This window comes from Patiria miniata, unplaced genomic scaffold, assembly GCF_015706575.1.
Source record: "Patiria miniata isolate m_02_andy unplaced genomic scaffold, ASM1570657v1 HiC_scaffold_3, whole genome shotgun sequence".
Lineage (NCBI taxonomy): Eukaryota > Metazoa > Echinodermata > Asteroidea > Valvatida > Asterinidae > Patiria > Patiria miniata.
In genome coordinates, this window is record NW_024037069.1 from 1,510,154 (window position 1) to 1,530,805 (window position 20,652).

Genomic DNA, 20,652 nt, shown 5'->3' on the forward strand with positions numbered 1-20,652 from the left:
TTTGGTCACTCAAATTACATTGTTAACATTGGCGTACTGCATGGAAAGGCTATCACTAGTGTGCTTGTCACTTAAATTTTGCCGGAGGAGTGGGGATTTTGTCACTTCAAAAGTGACAATTCCCACGTCTTGGGTGGGGCAGCCCAGGGGAAGGGTGGGGGAATCAATTGATAGGCTCATTAGTCTTAGGAAACTGAAAAGATGCTAGCATCAGCAACGTCTGTTTCCACGCAAACACTTGACAGACAGTCTGGATGTCGCTGCCTTCACCTTTGATCCGGTTTGTGCCACTTCCTTAAAACGTTATAACTATTGTATTAAACAAAACGAGCAAATAAGCACATTTTTTTGGGGGGGGGGGGTGGGGGGGTTGAAATCAACATTTTTGTATAACTCTAATTGGTGATGCTTGAAATATTTCATATTTCATATAAATTATTTCATAATTTTTTTCTCATCTCCATCCAACAATTTTTGGAATTACGTTATTTTTATTTGCAGAAAACACAAATACTTTAGGTTAATTTGTCTGTCGATATGAATCCCCTCAATTACGTTTACGCTTACCATTTGGATCGTGTCATCATTTCACACCCTTTAAGAGAGACCTGTTTACCCTTCCAAGTGACCCACTGTATCCCCATGTAATCATCTACTGTTGCGTTGTTGTAGTACAAGCCGTTCAGGTTGCTCAGGAACAAGCCACTGATGTCGCTACCGCAGCCGTCGTACCACCAGCCTCCGTGTAATTTCTCAGCGCAGTTTTCCAGGTCGTTGTCACGGTCTTTATCTCGAGTTGAGAAGCGTGCAACTGTTTGATACCGGAGTGAATCACCTGTGTGCAATCAGAAGGGGTGACAGATGCTGCATGAACATTGTCATGAAGGGACTGCTTTTAAATATTACATTGAGATGGATTTCTTTCTTGTTATTTTAATGTTTAGACATTGTCTGCTTTCTTTATTTATCATGGTTATCTAGCTACATCTGTTCATGATTCCAATACTGGTGAAATGCTGCATAGGCATCAAACAGACTAATCAACAGTTTCAACGCTGCTTCCAGCCTGCTTTATGCTTTTCTATCGGCCGGGAATTTTAAAAATCTTCCCGTAAACCTCCCTAATGTAAAGAACGTTATGGATTTGTAACATATTCCATTGCATGTACAGTCGTGTTTATATTTGTTTGTATATAGACAAGTGGCCGGATGAAGTATTCATCTGATATTGACGCAGGCCTAGGAACAGATTATTGTCTGCGGATTCAGACATTCGTAATAATGTTTTGGGATCATTTTGATTGTAATTGGATGAGAGAAGCGCAGTTCGACCAGAATTATATCGCAGACAACAGTGCAAGACATGATGTGTGAAAGAAGTCTGAAAGTGAAGGACAATGTAAGTAGTATACCTGCATCTCCACTCTCTTCACTAAAGCCATCGACATTTAGCGTGTATGTGTACTCAGATGCGAATACGTGAAAGTATTCATAACGAATACGGGCTTCTTCCCCAGCGAACGCCCTCAGAGTGATGACCAGTTCCCGCCCCCAGTTACGAGTCAGACTGCGCAGCTTCTGGTTGCCGAGCCAGAACTCTCCGGTCAGATTCCCGAATCCCTCGGCGTACTCCTGCCAGGTTCGGTTGAAGCTCACCGAGCCGTCCAGGCGTCTCTGAAACACCTGTCAGAAACGATATGAGTTACGGTAAAACTGGGACACGTTAACCACCAACGCTTTACGATTGTTTTGTGGTTGAACGTTTATAGCGAGTCAACGCTGCGCTGAACAAAATCCAAAAGTTTTTCTTTACTGACGTACCTGCAGTTCAAATCATTCGTCGAAGCATTTTTGTGGAGTATAAAAATAAACAAAAAAACCCACCAAAACACGAAACATAGGTACGCCCAAGAAAAATACTGGCCATTTCAGACATCAACCAGACTTTTAGGTATCAGAGTCTTTCCGTAGTTAAATCTTTCATTTTTATTTTTGGGAAGGACATCAGGGTGCACAATCTTGTTTCTTTAATCGCTTTGTTGTTTAGTAAAACTTATGGTAATGTTCAACTTACAGTAACGGATAAACCATTTTTAGTTTGTATGGTGAAACTTCCGGTTTCCCGTTAGCTTTAGCGCGTGTTTGTTAATTAATGTCACTGGTTCAGTATTCAACAGCACACGTATGCACGGGCGTTCCACTATTTTATAGCGATTGGACTGCTTTTCATTAGCACCAACCCCTTACAAAAAAGTTCTATAGAATTCTGTACACAATTTTATACAGTTCTATAGAACTCTACAGGCTCGCCAATTCTGTATAGAATTTCTATAGCGGGAGTCTATAGAGATTGTTAACTAATTATAGAATTCTATAGATTTCTATAATATTTTTTTCTATAGACCCCAAATTTCTATAGAAAGGTATAATTTATATAGAGAAGTAAAATTTCTACAGGGAATCAAACATTCTATAGAGTATATTTCTATGAAGAAGTACATGTATATCATTTAATAAAAGAATAGAAGCTATACATCAACAAATTCCAGCGACGAAATGAGGTTGTTTTATAGTTCCATGCATGCGGCATGTACACAAAACCTTGCATACCAGTCAGTACTAGAAACTGCCTGTGTGGCAGATTTGAATTCAGTTGGACCATGGAGCTATGGCGAAAGGATCTTTATGGTGGCTTTAAAGGGACATCGCACATTATATTGACTCCAATATTGACGCCAATATTCACAACATGGCCTTCATGTCGCAAATATTTGCGCCAATATTGACGCCAATATTCACGACATGGACCCAAGTCGAAAATATTGACGCCAGTTTTGACGCCAATATTCACGACATGGACCCAAGTCGCAAATATTGACGCCAATATTGACGCCAATATTCACGACATGGTCTCCATGTTGCAAATATTGACGCCAATATTGACGCCAATATTCACGACATGGCCTAAATCGCAAACCCACCCTAGCAACCTAGGTAGGCAATTCAAGCAACTTGTCTGGCGCACCCTACTACACAGTAAACACGTTGTAATATTGTGTTTGTGTTAGCGCGAATTTCCTTCGCTGCAAAAGGACACAGACGTCCAATCAGTGTGACCGTAAGGTCAGAGCCAAATTCTGCTAAATGCACCAAAAAATATGTCAGATTTATCAAAAATCCGCCAAATTCCCCAGAATTACTCAAATACACTATAAACATTTAAAATCACATGTAAATTGGTAGAATTACCTAAATTTAGGTTCAACCCACATTATAAACAATCTATAGTCACATCAAGATGTTATGAAATTATCCCGTACATTTCGGGCAAAACGCGGATCCGGCCACTACGACGTTTCCCAGTGAACTGTAGCACCTAGACCCGGAGTTGTAACGAGCCACTGATTTTTGTGACTCGAGTCGAGTTGAGTCATTTGAAAGAAGTGACTCGAGTCGAGTCATTTTAAAAAAAGGGACTCGAATTGAGTCGAGTCATTAGGTCAAAAGGTCAAGTCGAAAAAAGTTTAGTCGAATATTTAGCTCGAGTCAATTCGAGCCATGATTATCTGAATTCTATGTATACCAAAATTTATAAAAGGAGGCCATAACTTAAGCGAGCGTTCAAATCCAAAAGCTTTATAAGAAATTGCCCAAAACCAATGACGAAACAGCGAATTAGAAAATGTGTTAAAAAACTGGTTTCCGGAGGGTATTTTGTGCGTTCTAGAACCATGAGGTGCAAGTCTGTGACACTTGTATATTTTATACATAACTGCTATTCGCAAAGTAAAGTGAGCATAAATTTTGCACCGTAAGTCATTGCAAATACTTTTCGAAAAGTTGCGCTTTTTTTTGGGGGGGGGGGGACTCGATCGAGTCTTATTAGCCTTTGCTCGAGCCGAGTCGAGTCTTCTGATGACGGACTCGAGTTGAGTTGAGTCATTTGCTCGCAGTGACTCGAGTCGAGTCGAGTCATTTACCCTTAGGGACTCGAGTCGAGTCATTTACCCTTAGGGACTCGAGTCGAGTCGAGTCACCAAAAAGTGTGACTCGAGTCGGACTCGAGTCGAGTCATTGACTCAAGTCATTACAACGCTCGAGTCATACACTGTAATACACTGCCCATGAAAGATATCTGCTCATCCTGTACATGCACACATTTGTAACTTCAGAAGGAAAAAAACATAACAAGAAAAGATTATTATGTCTTTCCAACTATAATTGTGTCATATTTGTTTTCGTTATTTTATTTAGTAAAGAGTAACACCATTGTAATGTCACTTTTTGAAGTTAATTGAAATCTTTATAAATTTTCAATAAACTGTTTCTCTATAGAAATGTGTCAAAATTTCTGTAAGAATTGTATTGAATGTTTCTAAAGAATTCTATTAAGCGAAGCTTATAGAAAAGGGCCAAACTTCTATACAATTTTATAGAGTTCTATAGTTCTATAGTCTATGCCAAACTTTCTATAGAGTTCTATACAATATTCTATAAAAAAATAACTTATTTCTATACAATTTTGTTCATTGCTCTATAGAAAAAAGCCTAATTTCATTATCATTCAATACACCGCTGTAAAGAATTATGGCCCTTTTTTTTCATAGAATATCTATAAAATCCCTATAAAACCTTATAGAAGACTTCTAAACAAACTGCATTCTATAAAACAACATTTTATAGAATGCTCTTTAGAATTTCTATAGAATTATTTCTTATATAATTTTATAGAACTTTTTTTGCAAGGGACAACAGTACTTGGTACCAGTTGAAAACACAATTGCCACAAGAATATGTTTCTCAATGTCAAATACATCTGGGGGCCAAATTGGCGAAACACCTTCCAACCATGTTATTGTGAAATACAGCATTTTCGTATGAGGAAATAAGGAACTTTCCTCACCGTGTATCCTTTCCCCGACTCCATGCGACAGTAGACCTGCATATTCTTGTGTTTATGCCGGATGGTATACACACCGCTAGTGTTCTGACCAGCATCCACGATGCCTTGACAATCTGCAGGCAGCATCGACGGCTCAGGGGTGGTGCTGACAACTGGTATCGTATCGGTAAGATTCGATGCGACAGGTGTCGACCAGGGGGAAACTGTAGAAGTCAACTCTGGGGCAGTTTCAGTGACTCCGAGCGTCGACTCCTCCGGTTTGCTCTCAGTGCAGTTGAACCAACGGCCGATGGCCTCAGCAGTCACCTCCGGCAGCATGTCCATATACAACGGTGGATCCTGTCCCTGCAACTCAGGTGCGTAGCGGTGGTAATGACCGCCAAGTCTGACCCCTGTACAAGTGCAAGGATCGCCCGGCGGCAGGACAAATCTCCCCATGCGCTGGCCGCAACCGCGTGAGTCTAGGTCGATCATCAGGGTACAGATCTGGGCTGAGACCGAACTGACTACTGCATTATTCAGTGAGAAAAATAAAGAGAAAGTAAATGAATGAAAACGTCAAGTGGAACCACGGTTACAGCCCGATAGTCCGAAGGTTCGATAGGCCGAAAGTTCTGTAGTCCAAAGGGTCGTAAGTCCAAAACCTCAAAAAAGTCAGTGTAACTATATTTGCTATATATTTCCAAACCCCCAATTCCATCCATTTCTTGAAATTACAGCAACAGCAAATGATGTGTATTCCCTTTAAAAGAAAAAAAAAATATTTTGGCGTGATTTTTCGATTTTATTTTCAAGTGCAAAGTGAACCCTTTAAAAATGCCCGGTAAAATAAGAAAATAATTTTCTGACAAACATATGGCTGGGTTTGTAAGTAAAGATATTAATGATTTATCAGAATTTGTCAAGTTTACAGAAATTATTAAATGTTAATATGGATTTTTCTGAGATTTATTCAAGTGCGCCACGTTAGGGAACACTCCGCCAATTTGTGCCCAATTTCCGGACGCAACCGTTTTTGCATTTCGGATTGCATTTTATGAAACCGAAATTGTTCACAGAGGTTAAATAGCAAGCAGTAAACTGGTAAAAATACCAGTATTTCACTGCATGAATTTGAGGTTTATCAACAAAGAGGTTTTGCAACACTACACGAGGAAAGTTGGGTAAGCTTCGAAGTGCGCCACGTTAGGGAACACGACTATATAACCTTATTTTAAATTCGGACTATCGAGCCTTCGGTCACCGTTACTACGAACTGCACGCGCGCGTATTTACAGAACCGGGATAGTTTGGGTTTCACGAACTGACATCCGCCACAGTGCTAGTGCCACACTGTTAGAGCACACCTGCTACATTTTTTTCTTCACGAACTGACACCCAAGCATGATGCGGCAATCCAGAACGAAAAAAAAAACGGTTTAAAAGGTTCGACACGTAATTTAATCTATCCGTGTACTGGTGCGATTATACGCATTGTTTTTTCATTAAAAAGCGTTTTAATTGGTAAAAATTAGCTCATTGTCAGTTCGTGAAACCGAAAATGCACGGGGGCGCTCTAAAAGTGACGCACTGTGGCGAATACCCAAAATATCACGGTTCTGTAAATACGCGCGCGTGCAGCGCACTCACGCGCACAGTTCGTGATGACGGTGACAAAATGAACCCTTGGACTAATAACCCATCGGATTAATGAACCCTCAGACTATTGCATCAAATGTTCGGTTTAACGAACCTTATTTCATTTTAGGACTAACAAACCACCTCTTATGGGAATTTTGTGCATTCGGAGTATACCTCCGGACTAAAGAACCTTCGGACTATCTGACCTTTGGACTATCGGGCGGCCCCAAGAACGTTGAATGGTGTACCGTCAATAAACGACTTTTTCTTGAGCAGTTTTAATCATGTCGAACAGAATGACATATATGAACTACTGAGGCAAAATAAGGAATGTCCCCCAAAACCTTGTTTTGAGTAATCGACGTCAAAAGTTGGATATATACTGGACAAATCAAGTTAAAATCGAAATTGATTATTTTGTGCTTTTGAGTAGCCACCGTATCCAAGATTTACACTACGCATTTTAATTGAGACGAAAATTACCCACAAAAGTGGAAAAATCTAAAGAACTATTTTCACTGCCGTTGGCGGCGCAATGCGTGCCTTTTTTTTTAAAGCCGTTTTTTTTTTCGAAATGAGGTTACCGAAACTTGGCAGGACACTGTTAAAATTTCTGCGTCAAATTTTTGGAATAAATTAAGCTACACAAATCAATTTGGTATCATTGGAAAGCAGATGATTTGTACTTTTACCTGATAAACATCACGTGAAAAGTCAACGTTGGGGGTTATTCCTCATTACGCTATGGCAGGTCATATTTACATTTTTACCGAAAAAAAAGAATCTGGTTCAGTCAAACTGTGTCGTAAATCGTAAATGACCAAAATCCAAATATTGCCAGCCGTGGAAATTCGAAAAGCTGGGGAAGGGAGGGAGGGGGGCGGAGCTGTTCGCGAATTGTTTCCCAAAACGACATAAGCAATTGAGAACAAAATTTATCTTAAAAAAAATAGAAAATGGGTTTCAAACTCACACCATCCAAACTCAAAACCATGGCATTATCCAGCCGAGCCATTGCAGAGCGCGACAGCAAACCGCATAATTCGTGGCATTATATACCTGCGTACGTATAATAAAAGTATCATAGAGGACGCTCAACAACCATTCAAACGATGATGTTTGGAAAAAAATAATTCGCGGCCTGGACACCACATTTCACAAGGTGGCGCTCTTCAGGATATATCAATATGTATGATCGCACTTACATGAAAAGAGAGCATTTCAAAAGCTATTGTACTTTGTTTCTCTATTAGAAGTGGGGGACTTCCTTTTTTCTCGTGTATTAAAATTTTGCAACGTCGCACACTTATGTCGAAATGCTCTTATTTTAACCATAGTTTTTTCCTGGGATGAAACTCGGACTTAATATCCCTTTTCTCAAACTTTTCCATTTGCGACGGATCAACCAACCTTGGAAATTCGTAGTTTTTTAGTAAAATCCATACATCTATTTCGCGAAAAACCACCTCTGCTCTCACAGTTACCCATTTATTCCTGCGCGGTGACAAGCAATACGTGACAAAGTGCCTTGTTCAAGGACACACGCATCGCAAACCCAGGCTGGACTCGAACCCACAACCTGAACAGTTATTACCGTGCCCCATTTTGTTGGTTTGATGTTCCAGATTACGCCACTACGCTCATTAATTACCGGTACATGCCACAGACCCATTGTAGATACATGCAGAATATTGTAATCGAAAGAAGTTGATGGTTACTGACGTACCTATAGCAATTAGTGCTGTCAGCAATGCTGATGAAATCCAGCCAAATCCCATGGCCTGATGGCCCTTTCTCGTGGTAAACATCTGTGGGGAAAAAGTCAAACATAACAGGTCGTTGGATGCAAAAATAAATTCCAAATTGATCGAGGGTTGCAGAGGTCAAAATGACAATAAAGTATTGTCGTCGTTCAAATATGACCAAAAACCCCGCAGGGGATAGCAGTTTAATGAAGATATTAAGAATGTTCCGATTTTCAGAAAAGGTTTAACTTTTAAGACATTCAGGTAAAAATTCCAATATATTGTTAATCTCTTGTAGGATCTTCTACATGTCTCTTGGTGGTCGGTCGGTCAGACGGTCGGTAGGGCTGTCTGTCTGTCTGGCGGTCTGTCTGTCGGGCTGTCGGTCTGTCTGTCTATATGTCAGTTTATCCCGAACATTAACCAAAGGTTTGGTGTAAGTTCTATATGTGCCATCGGCATCGCATTTTTTCGGCATCGTGTTATAAACTCTAGCCGGGACCATTTTGATCGATTTCATGCAAGACTGTCATGCAAGACGTCTTGCAACACAGCCAGAGCTTATTGTGCACTCGCACTTTTGTCTATCCTTCTAGGGAATACAAATTGTCACTACCTATATTCTATCAGCTTAGAGGTTCCTGATAACTATTTTCTATCTTTCTAAGGGGTTTCATGACACCTGTTTTTCATTCTCCTAGGGAGTTCTTCTCAACAGGGGATTTCAGGGGCTAACTACTTCCTATTTTTAAGCTCTGGCAGAAGTTTCTGCAAGTCGCGTGCTGGTCGGTCGCTCAATCGGTCGGATGGTCTGTCTTTCGGTCCAAACAATTGACCAAAAGTATGGTGATTCATTCTTGCAATCGGCGTCGCATTTTTGGGCATCGCATTTCAAAGGTCTGGCAGGGATCATTTTGTTTATCGAGTTCATGCAAGACTCTCATGCAAGACTTATTGTACCACGGCCAGAACTTATTGTCAATCGCACTTGTTTTTTAATCGTTCTGTTCGTTCTCTTTTTGAATCGTTCTTTTCTTTGTCCTATTGACATGCTTTTTAATAATATTAAAATGAACAATGTCTATGCAATTATCATTATTGATGAGGGTCAATTCATTCGTTACCGTCACAAAATCAATTGACATTTTTTGAGACCGCGAGGTCAGCAGCAGGCGGGTTTTGTTTTTATTTTTATTTTTATTTTATTTTTTCGTGCACATTCCAACGTAATAAACAATTAAGTAATACTAAATTGCTCATAACAATGATTTCTAAGGCAAAATGATTCGAATACGTAAATTAAAAACAACCAAGCCGAGAGCGAGCTCTGTGCACAAAACAAGTGGACATCGACTAAACGCTGACGCTTTTTCAGTAGAAATATGCGACAATTGTGTGCAAGCAAAAATTTGGATGAAAACTAAGATTTTAAATGTGCCCCAAAATGTTATTTGTTACGCCTTTTCGTGTTTTCATTCTTGACGAGATAAAAACAAACAGGCTCAATCGAACACTAATCTCAAATCTGAGCGGGTGTCTAGGGGGATCACACAATGTAAACATATCATATCTACATACTTGTACCAGGAAAGTTAAAGGAAAAAAAGAAAGGTAAGGTAAAACTCGACTTTCAGTACTCGAAAACTATTTGGACTTGGCCCGTACTCGATTCTCTGTATGCAAATTTTGCACGGACTCGATAATCGACCCCAGTAATCAGGAGTACATCCTTTTTTTAAATCGATTCTATACATGTAGCTCAACCTGGAACGCAACGCTCGCTCGCCTCGATGGCCAAGTTTATGCTTCCTATGTTCACTTGGCGCTTCACAGTTACCCAGTAAAGCCATTTTGGGACTGTCCATTTTATAATTTGTATATTGGACATTGGATATGCACATAGGCTCTACACCGAAAATCCATATGTGTTTAAGTCAAGGTACAGGAGGCGTATTTGAGACACAACGCGTCGACGACTCCCAAAAAAACGAGCTGCTAATTTTCAAATAAGAAAGCACATATGTTTCAACTGCGAATGTACTTAGTTTTGGCAGTCCAGATGGAGGCGTGATTGAGATGCAGCCCTGCCGTAGATTGCGCCGATGACTCCCACGTGGAGCTGCTTAGCGAAACATCGTGAACTTTGTGAATAAAGCATCACATTTGGCATAAATATGGGGTCGAATTGGGCTAGAAACCATTTAAGGATCGGGACCAATCCTGGATCTTGCCATTATATTTTTGGTGGGGGGTAGAGCTGGATTATTAAACGCGTTACAAACAATAACAAAACCGTTTAACATCCATATTCTTTGGTTTTAAATTTTGGTTTTAAATGTTTTAAATTCACGACAGGTGTGCATCTAAATCACGTCTCCTCCCAGACATTAAAATTATGGCTGTAGAAACCTATGTGCATATCCAATGTGCAATATTCAAATAAATGGACATTCACTTTAAAAACCTATGTGCATTTTCACTGTCCGTGTATTACCAGACAACCTTATAGTGGGGCGTTTCGTTGGAACCGTTGGCGCGATTCACAGGGGGCATCTGTATGACGCCTCCCCCGGACTTTAAAATATAGATATTTGCTGCAGAAACCTATATGCATATCCAATGTTAACTATCCAAATAAAATATGGACATTTGCTGTTCAAACATATGTGCATATCCAATATCGAAAATATATGTAAAAATATGTAAAACGAAATGTGAATGTCCAATGTCGCATATCAAGTTCACTTTATTGCCTTAAGATCGGTCTTTTTGTCTAATTATCAGCAGCTTGAAAGTGTAGGTAAATGTGTGGTTAGATGATGAGGTAAAGCAAGGTGTTAATGGTAGTAGACAGAAGACGGAACATCTTGCTAGTGCGAAGGAGTGATTGTGGAAAGAGTGAAGGGTTGAAGTAGTAGTTTTGGTGTAGTTCCTGCGCTGTTGTGAATTGTCAAGTACATGAACATGATCTGGCAAATTATAAGAAGGGACATGGCAAACATAGTTTCCATTAAATGAGTTGCAATAGTTGATGATGGAAGTGATGTTGATATCAAGGAAGTGACACAACTACAAGGTTTGAAGTTTGGTTCACTGACATATGCTTGGAAGAATGGACTTTGCAGACAATATGGAATAAGCTCGAAATTGAAATATCTCTGGACTGTAATGAGATTTCAGATAAATGGGAAGAGACGGGTTAACCTGATTCAGTGAAGACATTAAAAGATGATGGTAAAGCTTTTTTTTAACTGGGCGCTTCGATTTACTAAGGAATAAATGTGTGCTCGAGAGGGTTTTATCACTCTGTTTAATACCGCTTAGAGTCTGGGTGCTGATAATTACCCGAGCCGGAGGCGAGGGTAATTATCAGCAAAAAATATCAAATAATTCGTTCAAAAAACCCCGATTTCGTTCAACAAGTTCACTTCATGCTTTTTGAAATATCCCTCTAGCAAAATAATGGAGTGTTCAGCTGGCGAGTAAGATGTAAACAACCCTTTTATGGAGATTGACGCGCGCGTAGCATGTTCTGCGCGATGTCACGCAGAACGCACCTGGGGCGTTGCGTTTTGAATTTAGAACTATAAAATTCTGACTCGCATGTAGTGTTGCGCATGCCTACGTGAGGATTGTGAACGTTCAACCAATGAAACGGTAAGAGGTACTGAATTTTTAGGAGTCCACATTTTATTGTGACACTGGAAAAGTGTTTAAGACCAGCTAGCCATGTCTTTATCATCCGTTTAAGACCAGCCACGTGACGGGCTCTCGACCAATAGGAATAGCTAAACTGTCTGAGGTATTTATGAATGTGTAAGGAAATGAAGATAATCAGTCATCTGTTGAAGAATGGAGATAAATTCAATGGTTCTCTGCAACAAGGATTCGTTAATGTGGACAAACGTCATGAGGAAAAAATGTTTGACTCTGCAAAGTGGACTACAGAGGTTGAAATCATGGAGATGGCACACATGCTGCGTTCAGACACATATACACTTAAAGATGAAATAAAGATACGTTGTTTTTTTCTGCAAGTACCTTTGAGAGAGAGGCTTAAGCATTAGATGAGGAATTTCACATGGACCGTAGGCATGTAATCCATTATGTTGTTGTGTTGTCAGTTTATGAATCAAGAAGGCAATCTTGTAATGGACAACATGGAGTAAAAAACATTAAATTAGCAGAATTGAAAGATGTGAAGGATGGTAAAGATAATGCTGAATACAAAAAAAAACCCAATCAACCGTGGGAAAATAAAGTACCGTCGTAATGCTAACTATGGAGAAAAGCTAATCCATTGGGGAAAACAAAGTACCGTCGTAACTGAAGATAATCACATGCAGATAAGAATGGAAACTATCAATCACATGTTGCAAATGGAGATACATTCAATGGTTTTCTACGACAAGGTTTTTTAACATGGAGGAATATGTCATGAGGCAAAAACAAAATGTTTGGCTCTGGAAAGTGGACTGCAGAGGTTGAAATCATGGCGATGGCACACATGCTGCTAACAGACATACTTATATACATTTGAAGATGGAAACAACTAGTATGTGTGTGTGTTTGTGCACGAACCTTCAGAGAGGCTGTAATATTAGATAGGGCAGTTTACGTGTACCGTAGACATGAAATTCACTATTTTGTTGTGTTATCAGTTCATGAATAAAAAAGTCAATCTCGTTATGGATAACAAGTAGTAAAAAGCAATAATCAAGCAGAATTAAAATATGTGAAGGATGGTAATCGATAATGCTGAATACCAAGAAAACCTAATCAGCAGCTGAAAAAAAGTCATTGCGTAATGTTCAATGGGGGGTGTGGGGGGGGGGGGGGGCAGAGTACCGTCGTAATGCTGAACATAACATAAATAGGGGGAAACAAAGTATTACTTGTAATAATCCCGCAAACAAATAGGTGCAAAAAAGAGATGAAATATCATTGTACTGTTAACTATAGGCGACAGCCCCCCCCCCCATGAAACCTTATCGCCCCCAGTCGCCCCCCCATGAGATTTTGAGTTTCTAAAAAAAATATCATTGATCTACATGACGCCCCCTTGAAATGTTCCAGCCCCCCCCCCAGCGCCCCCCCGCACCCCCCCCCCCCCCCCCCCCCCCCCCCCCCCCCCCCCACTGAAAAATTCCTGGCTACGCCACTGGAACTGGAAAAGACCAGATTTTACCAAGCGATAATATTCTTCCCATTTCACAATTTAAAGCCACTCAATATTTGTTTCATATAACTGACATGTAGATCCTTGTCATTTGATATATTTGAACTTTTTTTTTCAATACTAAACTGGAGGAAAATGTATTTCTCTCCTCCAAACCACCCTTTCACAAAAATGTTTGAACCCAACGCTGTAGCGCTGGCTCTTTGGAACAATACGCGCTACGCGCAACGCTGAACGTGCACACCAGCAAGCATTTGCACACAAATGCCGCAACATGATCCTAACTGTTGAATAGTATTTCCCATTTCCCATGGGCGGATAGTATACAAATAATGAATGTTTGTTAGTGCAATGGTAAGAATAATTTCATGAGGTGACAGATGAAATGTTCCATTCCACGAGGCGAAGCCGAGTGGAATGGAACATTTCATCTGTTACTCAATGAAATTATTCTTTCTATTGCACGAACGTGAAACATTCAATAGTTGTTTTATATAGCACCTGAATAAATCATTGTCATCTGATTGGTTGACTTGTAATAGCCAATTTATTCAAGTTAAAAATTGTTTACAAGTTTGACTAGTTCAGAGTTTATGCAAACTCTTCAACAGGTTGAGAACTATCATATTCAATTTATCTCAATTTTTATCAAAAACTTTTCCATAAGTTTAGAACTTAAACAGTTCAATAAGTCCAGAACTTTTATGGCAAATTTAAACACCACAGCGCCACCTTCAGCAACATGTGCAGTGACAGTGCAATGGTACTCCTAATAGTGGAATAGTACTTCCATTGCGAGAGCGCTGCACGCCACGCGCGCGCCGTGCATTGGTAGGAATAATTCAATGACATGTGATCAACGATCCACCAATCAGTTGACGGGGATTTATTCAGGTGGTGTATAATATACAAATATAACATGGTTTGAGGGTGGACAGTCGATATCCCCCCCCCCCCCCAGTTTGTCAACTTCCAATACCGAGGGGAGCTAATATCGACTGTCCACCCGAAATAAACCATGTTATACTTGTTTTACTATACTTCATACATATTCAGTTGCCGATTTTGCTTTGTATATGCACCTAAAACAAAATTCGGGAAACTTGTCTTGTACAGCTTACCACAAGAATGTTGTTATTCAACTTTAATTACTAGTTCGGTTCGTTTGCAATATAATACAATAACTACAGTTGTAAATACAGTTGTTTGTGTACAACTTTCCTTTTCTACATGAGACATTTTTACTCGGTCCAAAAATTTCTCCAGTACGGCATCATTAAGCTCTGCAAATCCACATTTACGCGAACCGTGCAACCATGCATCTCTCTTGGGCAATGTTCGCGCGTGCGTACTGCACCCGTGTGACAGTTCCTCGATTGCTCCGTAAAGCGCATGCGTAGTAGACTGTCGCACGGGAAACTCATGCGACAGTTTACTACGCATGCGTATTTACCCTGTGCGTGAACAGCAAGAATAACATCTGGCACGTGATGGTGAATTGACAAGTGAGGGTTCGGCTCTCGATCATGAATATGAATGAGGGGGGTCCGCTCATAAGTCCGACGCCTCATAGGTCCGACGCCTCATAAGTCCGACGCCTCATTAGTCCAATTAGTCCGGACTATGAGGCGTCGGACCTATGAGGCGTCGGACGTATGATACGGCCACGTATGAGGTATAGTAATACTTTTCGAGCCGCGGCATGAATGGGAGCAATAACGAATGCCACGTGATGTGAGTTTCTCCAATTAAATGACAAGAATCTGTATGTCGGTTATATAATTTAAACCTTTACTCTTTGCTACCTGGGTGTAACTACGACGATAATAAGACGATCGTAATTAGTCGCGCTCCAAAAAAGTGAACAGTCGCAAGAGTAGAACAATTTAAACTTCTACTACGCGTCGACAAGTGCCGACGACATCGCTATCGTGCACGCATCAAGACATCCTTTTTCAATTGTGTAGCCAATCAGCACACTACATACCAGCGCTCTGCGTTCCGCGAAACATCACGCAGTACGCACCACGCGCACGTCAATCACCATATAAGGAGATTGTTTACTACTACTTGAGAGAGGATATTCGATATTATATAACCGACATACAGATCCTTGTCATTTGATTGGTGGAACTCACATCACGTGGCATTTGTTATTGCTCCCATTCATGCCGCGGCTCAAAAAGTACTATCCGCCCATGGGGAATGGGAAATACTATTCAACAGTTAGGATCATGACGCGGTATTTGTGTGCAAGTGCATGCAGGTGTGCGCGTTCAGCGCGTTGCACGTAGCGCGTGTTGTTCCAAAGAGCCAGCGCTACAGCGTTGGGTTCAAACATTTTCGTGAAAGGGTGGTTTGGAAGAGAGAAATACATTTTCCTCCAGTTTTGTATTGAAAAAAAGTTCAAATATATCACATGACAAGGATCTTTATGTCAGTTATATAAAACAAATATTGAGTGGCTTTAAATTGTGAAATGGGAGGAATATTATCGCTCGGTAAAATCTTGACTTTTCCAGTTCACTCGGCTTCGCCTCGTGATATGGAAAAGTCCAGATTTTTACCTTGCGATAATATTCCTCCCGTTCAACGGTAAGCCACTCAATATTTGTAAACCATAACTAGAGGGGTGTTTATAAAGGCAATGAAGTAAAACTGTTCAACAAAATCATTGGAAATGTATATTTTTTGACTTGTGTCAACTTTTGAACTCAAAAAGTATTTGTGATGAGAATACAAGCGCATTTAAGACCGTATCAGAGGAATGCACGCTGATAGTGGCTCGAGTAAAAAAAGGCCAAGCACATAATTATTCCCTTGATGTCAAAGAAGCCAAACGGCTGTCGATGTTGGGGAATCGTGGTGGATCGTCGCGTCTTGGGTGACTAAAGCATGGTTGAGGATATATTTTGCATCGGGATGCCGCTTGTTTCAAGAGAATCACACGATTTCTCAGTTTTGTGACCTTAGTATCATTTTTCTGCTTGCTGCCGACGGTTCCGTCGTGGCGCAAGCAAATCCCAGGTCGACCTGAGGCCGGCTTAAGTGCCATGTTTTAAAGCAAAGTAGTGAAAGAAAACTCGACATAAAAAATGGTAAGTTTTGTCAATTTCCTTAATCAATTGGTTTAAGTCATACCTAAGTGGCGGTCGTCTACATTCCGAGCCCGTACTAGCACTTTTCTGCCGACTGTAAATGGTATCTTCTTTTGAACAAATCATGTGGGAATTGTTTTTTTTTTTTGGGGGGGGGGGAATTTGGGGAGTTGGGTTGTTTTTAATGTTTAACAGAAGCATTTGCTATCGTTCTTCTCTTATGGAGCAAAGCCAGATTGTTCCGTCTTTTAAGCTTTTGTTAAATGATCCCCGCTTTATTTCGCTCATTGGAGCAGGAGCGTTAATCTGCCTGTTTTTTTACACTAGATCTCCTCCCAAATGTCATTTAGTTTTTTTCATAAATACATGCCAGATCTTTCTGCTACGGTGCCCAGCTTGTTTCTAATAATTACGCAATACACAGTTAAAATGTAGTCTTACGCAAATTAATTTCAAATAAATCAGATCAGAATCTAAATTGCGGAACGGAAACATCGCGAGCGGCCTTTCTAATACCTGCCAGTCGTGCTACACTTGCTGCGTCATAAGCAGGAACAAAAGTACTAAGTTGTGCACATTCTCTTGTCTCAAGCAACGTCTTGTATTTTTAAAACCATCACATTTGATTTTACATCTCAACAGAATTTCAAGTGGTAACCAGACAAATAAGGGAAGACGGCGGTACATGAGCTCCGACATCGGACATTATTTTAACATCGATATCTTGAATCTTGAGTCTTGACATCGTTAGAGTTTGTAAAAAGCGACCTGCGTCGTTCTGAAGTAAATGGTCAACTCCGTTCGACTATCCATCGTCTCAAAAACATGAGCATTGAAAAGCAATTGAGGCCGGCTACACTTACCTGGTTTTGTTTTCTTTTCCTGCCACTTCTGTCCCCGTTAATTGGGTAAATCTCTCAGCCTCGTGGTTGGTGGAGAGAACAAACAGTAATGACTCCTTAATACTTACAAGAATCAGCGACGAAATGTGATAACGTGGCACAGCGGCCGTCCCCGATATCCGAAGCTCAATGCGGCAATGCGCTAAGTGAACTGAGTGAGAAAGGACTCAGATTAGTTTTTTTTAATCGTTACACAAGTTGTTGCCCGTTTCCATGGTGCCATGACGCAGATGACGAAGTCAAGTTGGTACGTGCCATGAAATATTACACTCGTGAATCGATCGGCTGATTCAAACTTTGTTTCCCTCTTTTTTAAAGGTCGATTTAGTAGTCAGTCGGGGAAGTACATGAAACTGAATTATTCTCAAACCAGAAACACTTCATAATAACAAACATAAATGTTTAGAATAGAAACAGAAATGGCCGGTTTAATTCTAACAGGTACCGAGTGTATTTTCTGAGGCACTGCTCTTAACCTTACGCAGTTCGTTTGACATTGCACCAGAATGCACTTTTTCTCAAAGTTTTCTTGAGAAAATATCATGTTATGGACATCGAAACACCAACTCTAAATGAACATAATCAGAAAGGTTTACCAAATGCAACAAGTGGAACGGATTGTATCATTGCAATATGAAGATAATGTGTTTTTTTGAAAATGGGGAAAAAAAGCGAAACCAAAAAGTATCTTAGGCTTAAAAAAAAAGGTGTGTGGGTGTATCTGTATAACATGTGACCATGCTATGACAATATGAGATACACGAATATAAAGCCATTTGTAATAAAGAATAGACAACTGGACGCATATAAGGCCAAAAATAAAAGTCTCCGGTTTCTGGTATGCGCGCGCGTCGCCGTAGCCATGCGCGTCGGCAAAATGAAAACGTTTTTTTTTCAATGAAAGATGATGTCTCAAAACCGCCAAACTCACTGGTTTGACTGGAATCCTGCTGCTTCACAATTTTAACGTGTATTTAGATGGAGTTATGATCGAGAATAAGCTTTTGTGGCCTCTCTGGACTCCCATATATTTGCACTAAGTCTAGTCGGGCACTATTTGCAGTCATCAGCCTACATTTTGAGGCAAAAAAATCAGGTAAAAAAAAAAAAAGGCGCGTTGCCGCACCACTTTTTGGGCAAGCTCCATACCAGAAACCGGAGACTTTTTTTTGGACTATAGGTTTTCCCGGCCAATTTCCTAAAATGTTCATTCACTTCTGAAAATCAGTCATTCGTTTTCGTCTGAATTTGAATGCACGTCTTTAATCCATTTCAATTCAACAAAAGTTCAATCGTTTTCATTGTCCATGCATTCGGTTTTGAGAAACAGACGGCTATTACATTACCTGTGCATTCATTTACGCGAGCATACCTTTTTCGCGCAGAGTTCTGGAATACAATTTGGTGAATGTGCAATATCATGGTCGAGAATAAGCTTGATGTGGCTTCTCTGGACTCCTAATCCCATATAGGCCTATTTGTACTATAGGCCTATTTGTCATCAGCCGACATTTGAAGCAAAAAAGTCGGGTACAAAAAAAAAGCCGCGTCGCCGCACCACTTTTTGGGCAAGCTCCATACCAGAAACCGGAGACTTTTTTTGGCCTAAAAAAGAGCAATGTAAGTTGATTAATAGTAAAAATACACATGTACATGGAGTAGCATCTATTGTTTTTTGAGATGAATTAATACAAATTGTATGATCTGTCTCTTGTATACTCTTTTTTTCATAAGTCAAATGGGGGAACTATTTGAGTTGAAATGACAAGACTGGAAAGCAAACTGGCATGCAATAGAATGAATATTCCTTGGGGTAAAGAATATAATATATTTCCATTTCCAACAAATATGTTCACCTCGTAGTCAAGAGAAACATCCGGGAAAAAAACGGTTTCGTCAGACCATACAGCGACATTGTGAATGTGCTGCCCGGCTGGTCATTACCCTTACATATTGCCATTAAGCGTCCTCCCCACTCTTTCGGTTAATTTCTATTTCAGACTCTTAATTTGCGTAATTTGCGTTTCAAAAATATTGTTCGTAGTCATTTCAAAACAACGAAGCAATCTACATAATTGAAGAGGCATATTAAAGAAAAATCGCAATGTCAAAAAACTTACATTTTTTTGCAATGTATTGGCATGTGTAAGGACGGCAGTTCAACCGGTGTAAGATTCATGCGTGGAACACAGCTCTGACGCATGTTCTTTTATATGGGTGTCAGTGTGTGAATTTCAATGCAAGATATTTTCAAAATCTTTAAAAAAGCACAGGGAAAGCTTGCAAAAGCTACCATGGGTCTTCAAAAGTACTCTTAGGCTACGCCTCTCTTACATGGTTTGAATTTATGTAAGATCGATGTATTATGTCAACATTTCAATTTAATTTGGTTTGTCAGATTTTTAACAACAACAAGGTATTTCCATGCTCACCTCCTGAATTGTGAAGCCAATGATAGTTTTGCATACAAGAACACTTTCATTGACAGAGTAAAAAATAGTTTCAGCATGCATGATGATTTCTCACTATTAAATTGCATTGTTAGTCCATCATTCAGACGAAAATACATTTCTTCCATTTAGAATATAGCCTGTATCAAGCATGGTATTTGTGATAGTGTCAAGGCAGTTTTGTATCGTAACCATTTCTTGATTATGATGATCTTGGCACTCTTGGCGGACTGCTCAGGTAGTTTTGACAATCTTTAATTTCTGACGTTGTCTGGATTATTCTTGGGGTCGTCCTTGAGTGTCGGGGTTATCCTGTTTGTGAACATGTTGTTATGTATATAATAAATTTGTATTTATTGTAGGTTTTGTTGGAACTAAAAAAACATAATAAATACAGAATAACATGAAACCATCAAAAGCGAGATAAGCGTCTATTTCTAAACATCGATTACATTTATTGAATACCATGCACTAACATTAATCGATCGAAAGGCAAATATCAATACATAGTTTAATATGTGTACAAACTGTAAGTGTATCAATTGTTGTACCCACCCCTCCCACCTCTGGCTGCCTGAGGTCATGTAGAGATTTAGTCAAATATTCGCACATTGGAGGTAGGAATCATGGTCCCACTCTCTTAAGAAATGCACCTGCAAGATGCCAGTTGAGGGCGGATCAACCTTTTGCAAGGGTTAGGGTAAGCTGTCTGGGGTGGGGGAGAGGTTCAAGACGGCTATTACTTCTGCCCCCCC

At 40.0% G+C, this 20,652-nt stretch overlaps 1 protein-coding gene across 1 annotated transcript; it reads right to left on the reverse strand.

Annotated features, from left to right (window-relative positions):
• Nucleotides 1-163: 163 nt before the first annotated feature.
• LOC119738038 (angiopoietin-2-like) lies at nucleotides 164-20,223 on the reverse strand. Its single transcript, XM_038212756.1, has 6 exons — nucleotides 20,164-20,223; nucleotides 8,250-8,331; nucleotides 4,904-5,412; nucleotides 1,413-1,683; nucleotides 617-835; nucleotides 164-294 (listed from the first exon to the last, which is right to left on the reverse strand). Exons 1-6 carry the CDS (start codon nucleotides 20,221-20,223, stop codon nucleotides 164-166), a joined length of 1,272 nt encoding a protein of 423 aa, XP_038068684.1.
• Nucleotides 20,224-20,652: the final 429 nt, after the last annotated feature.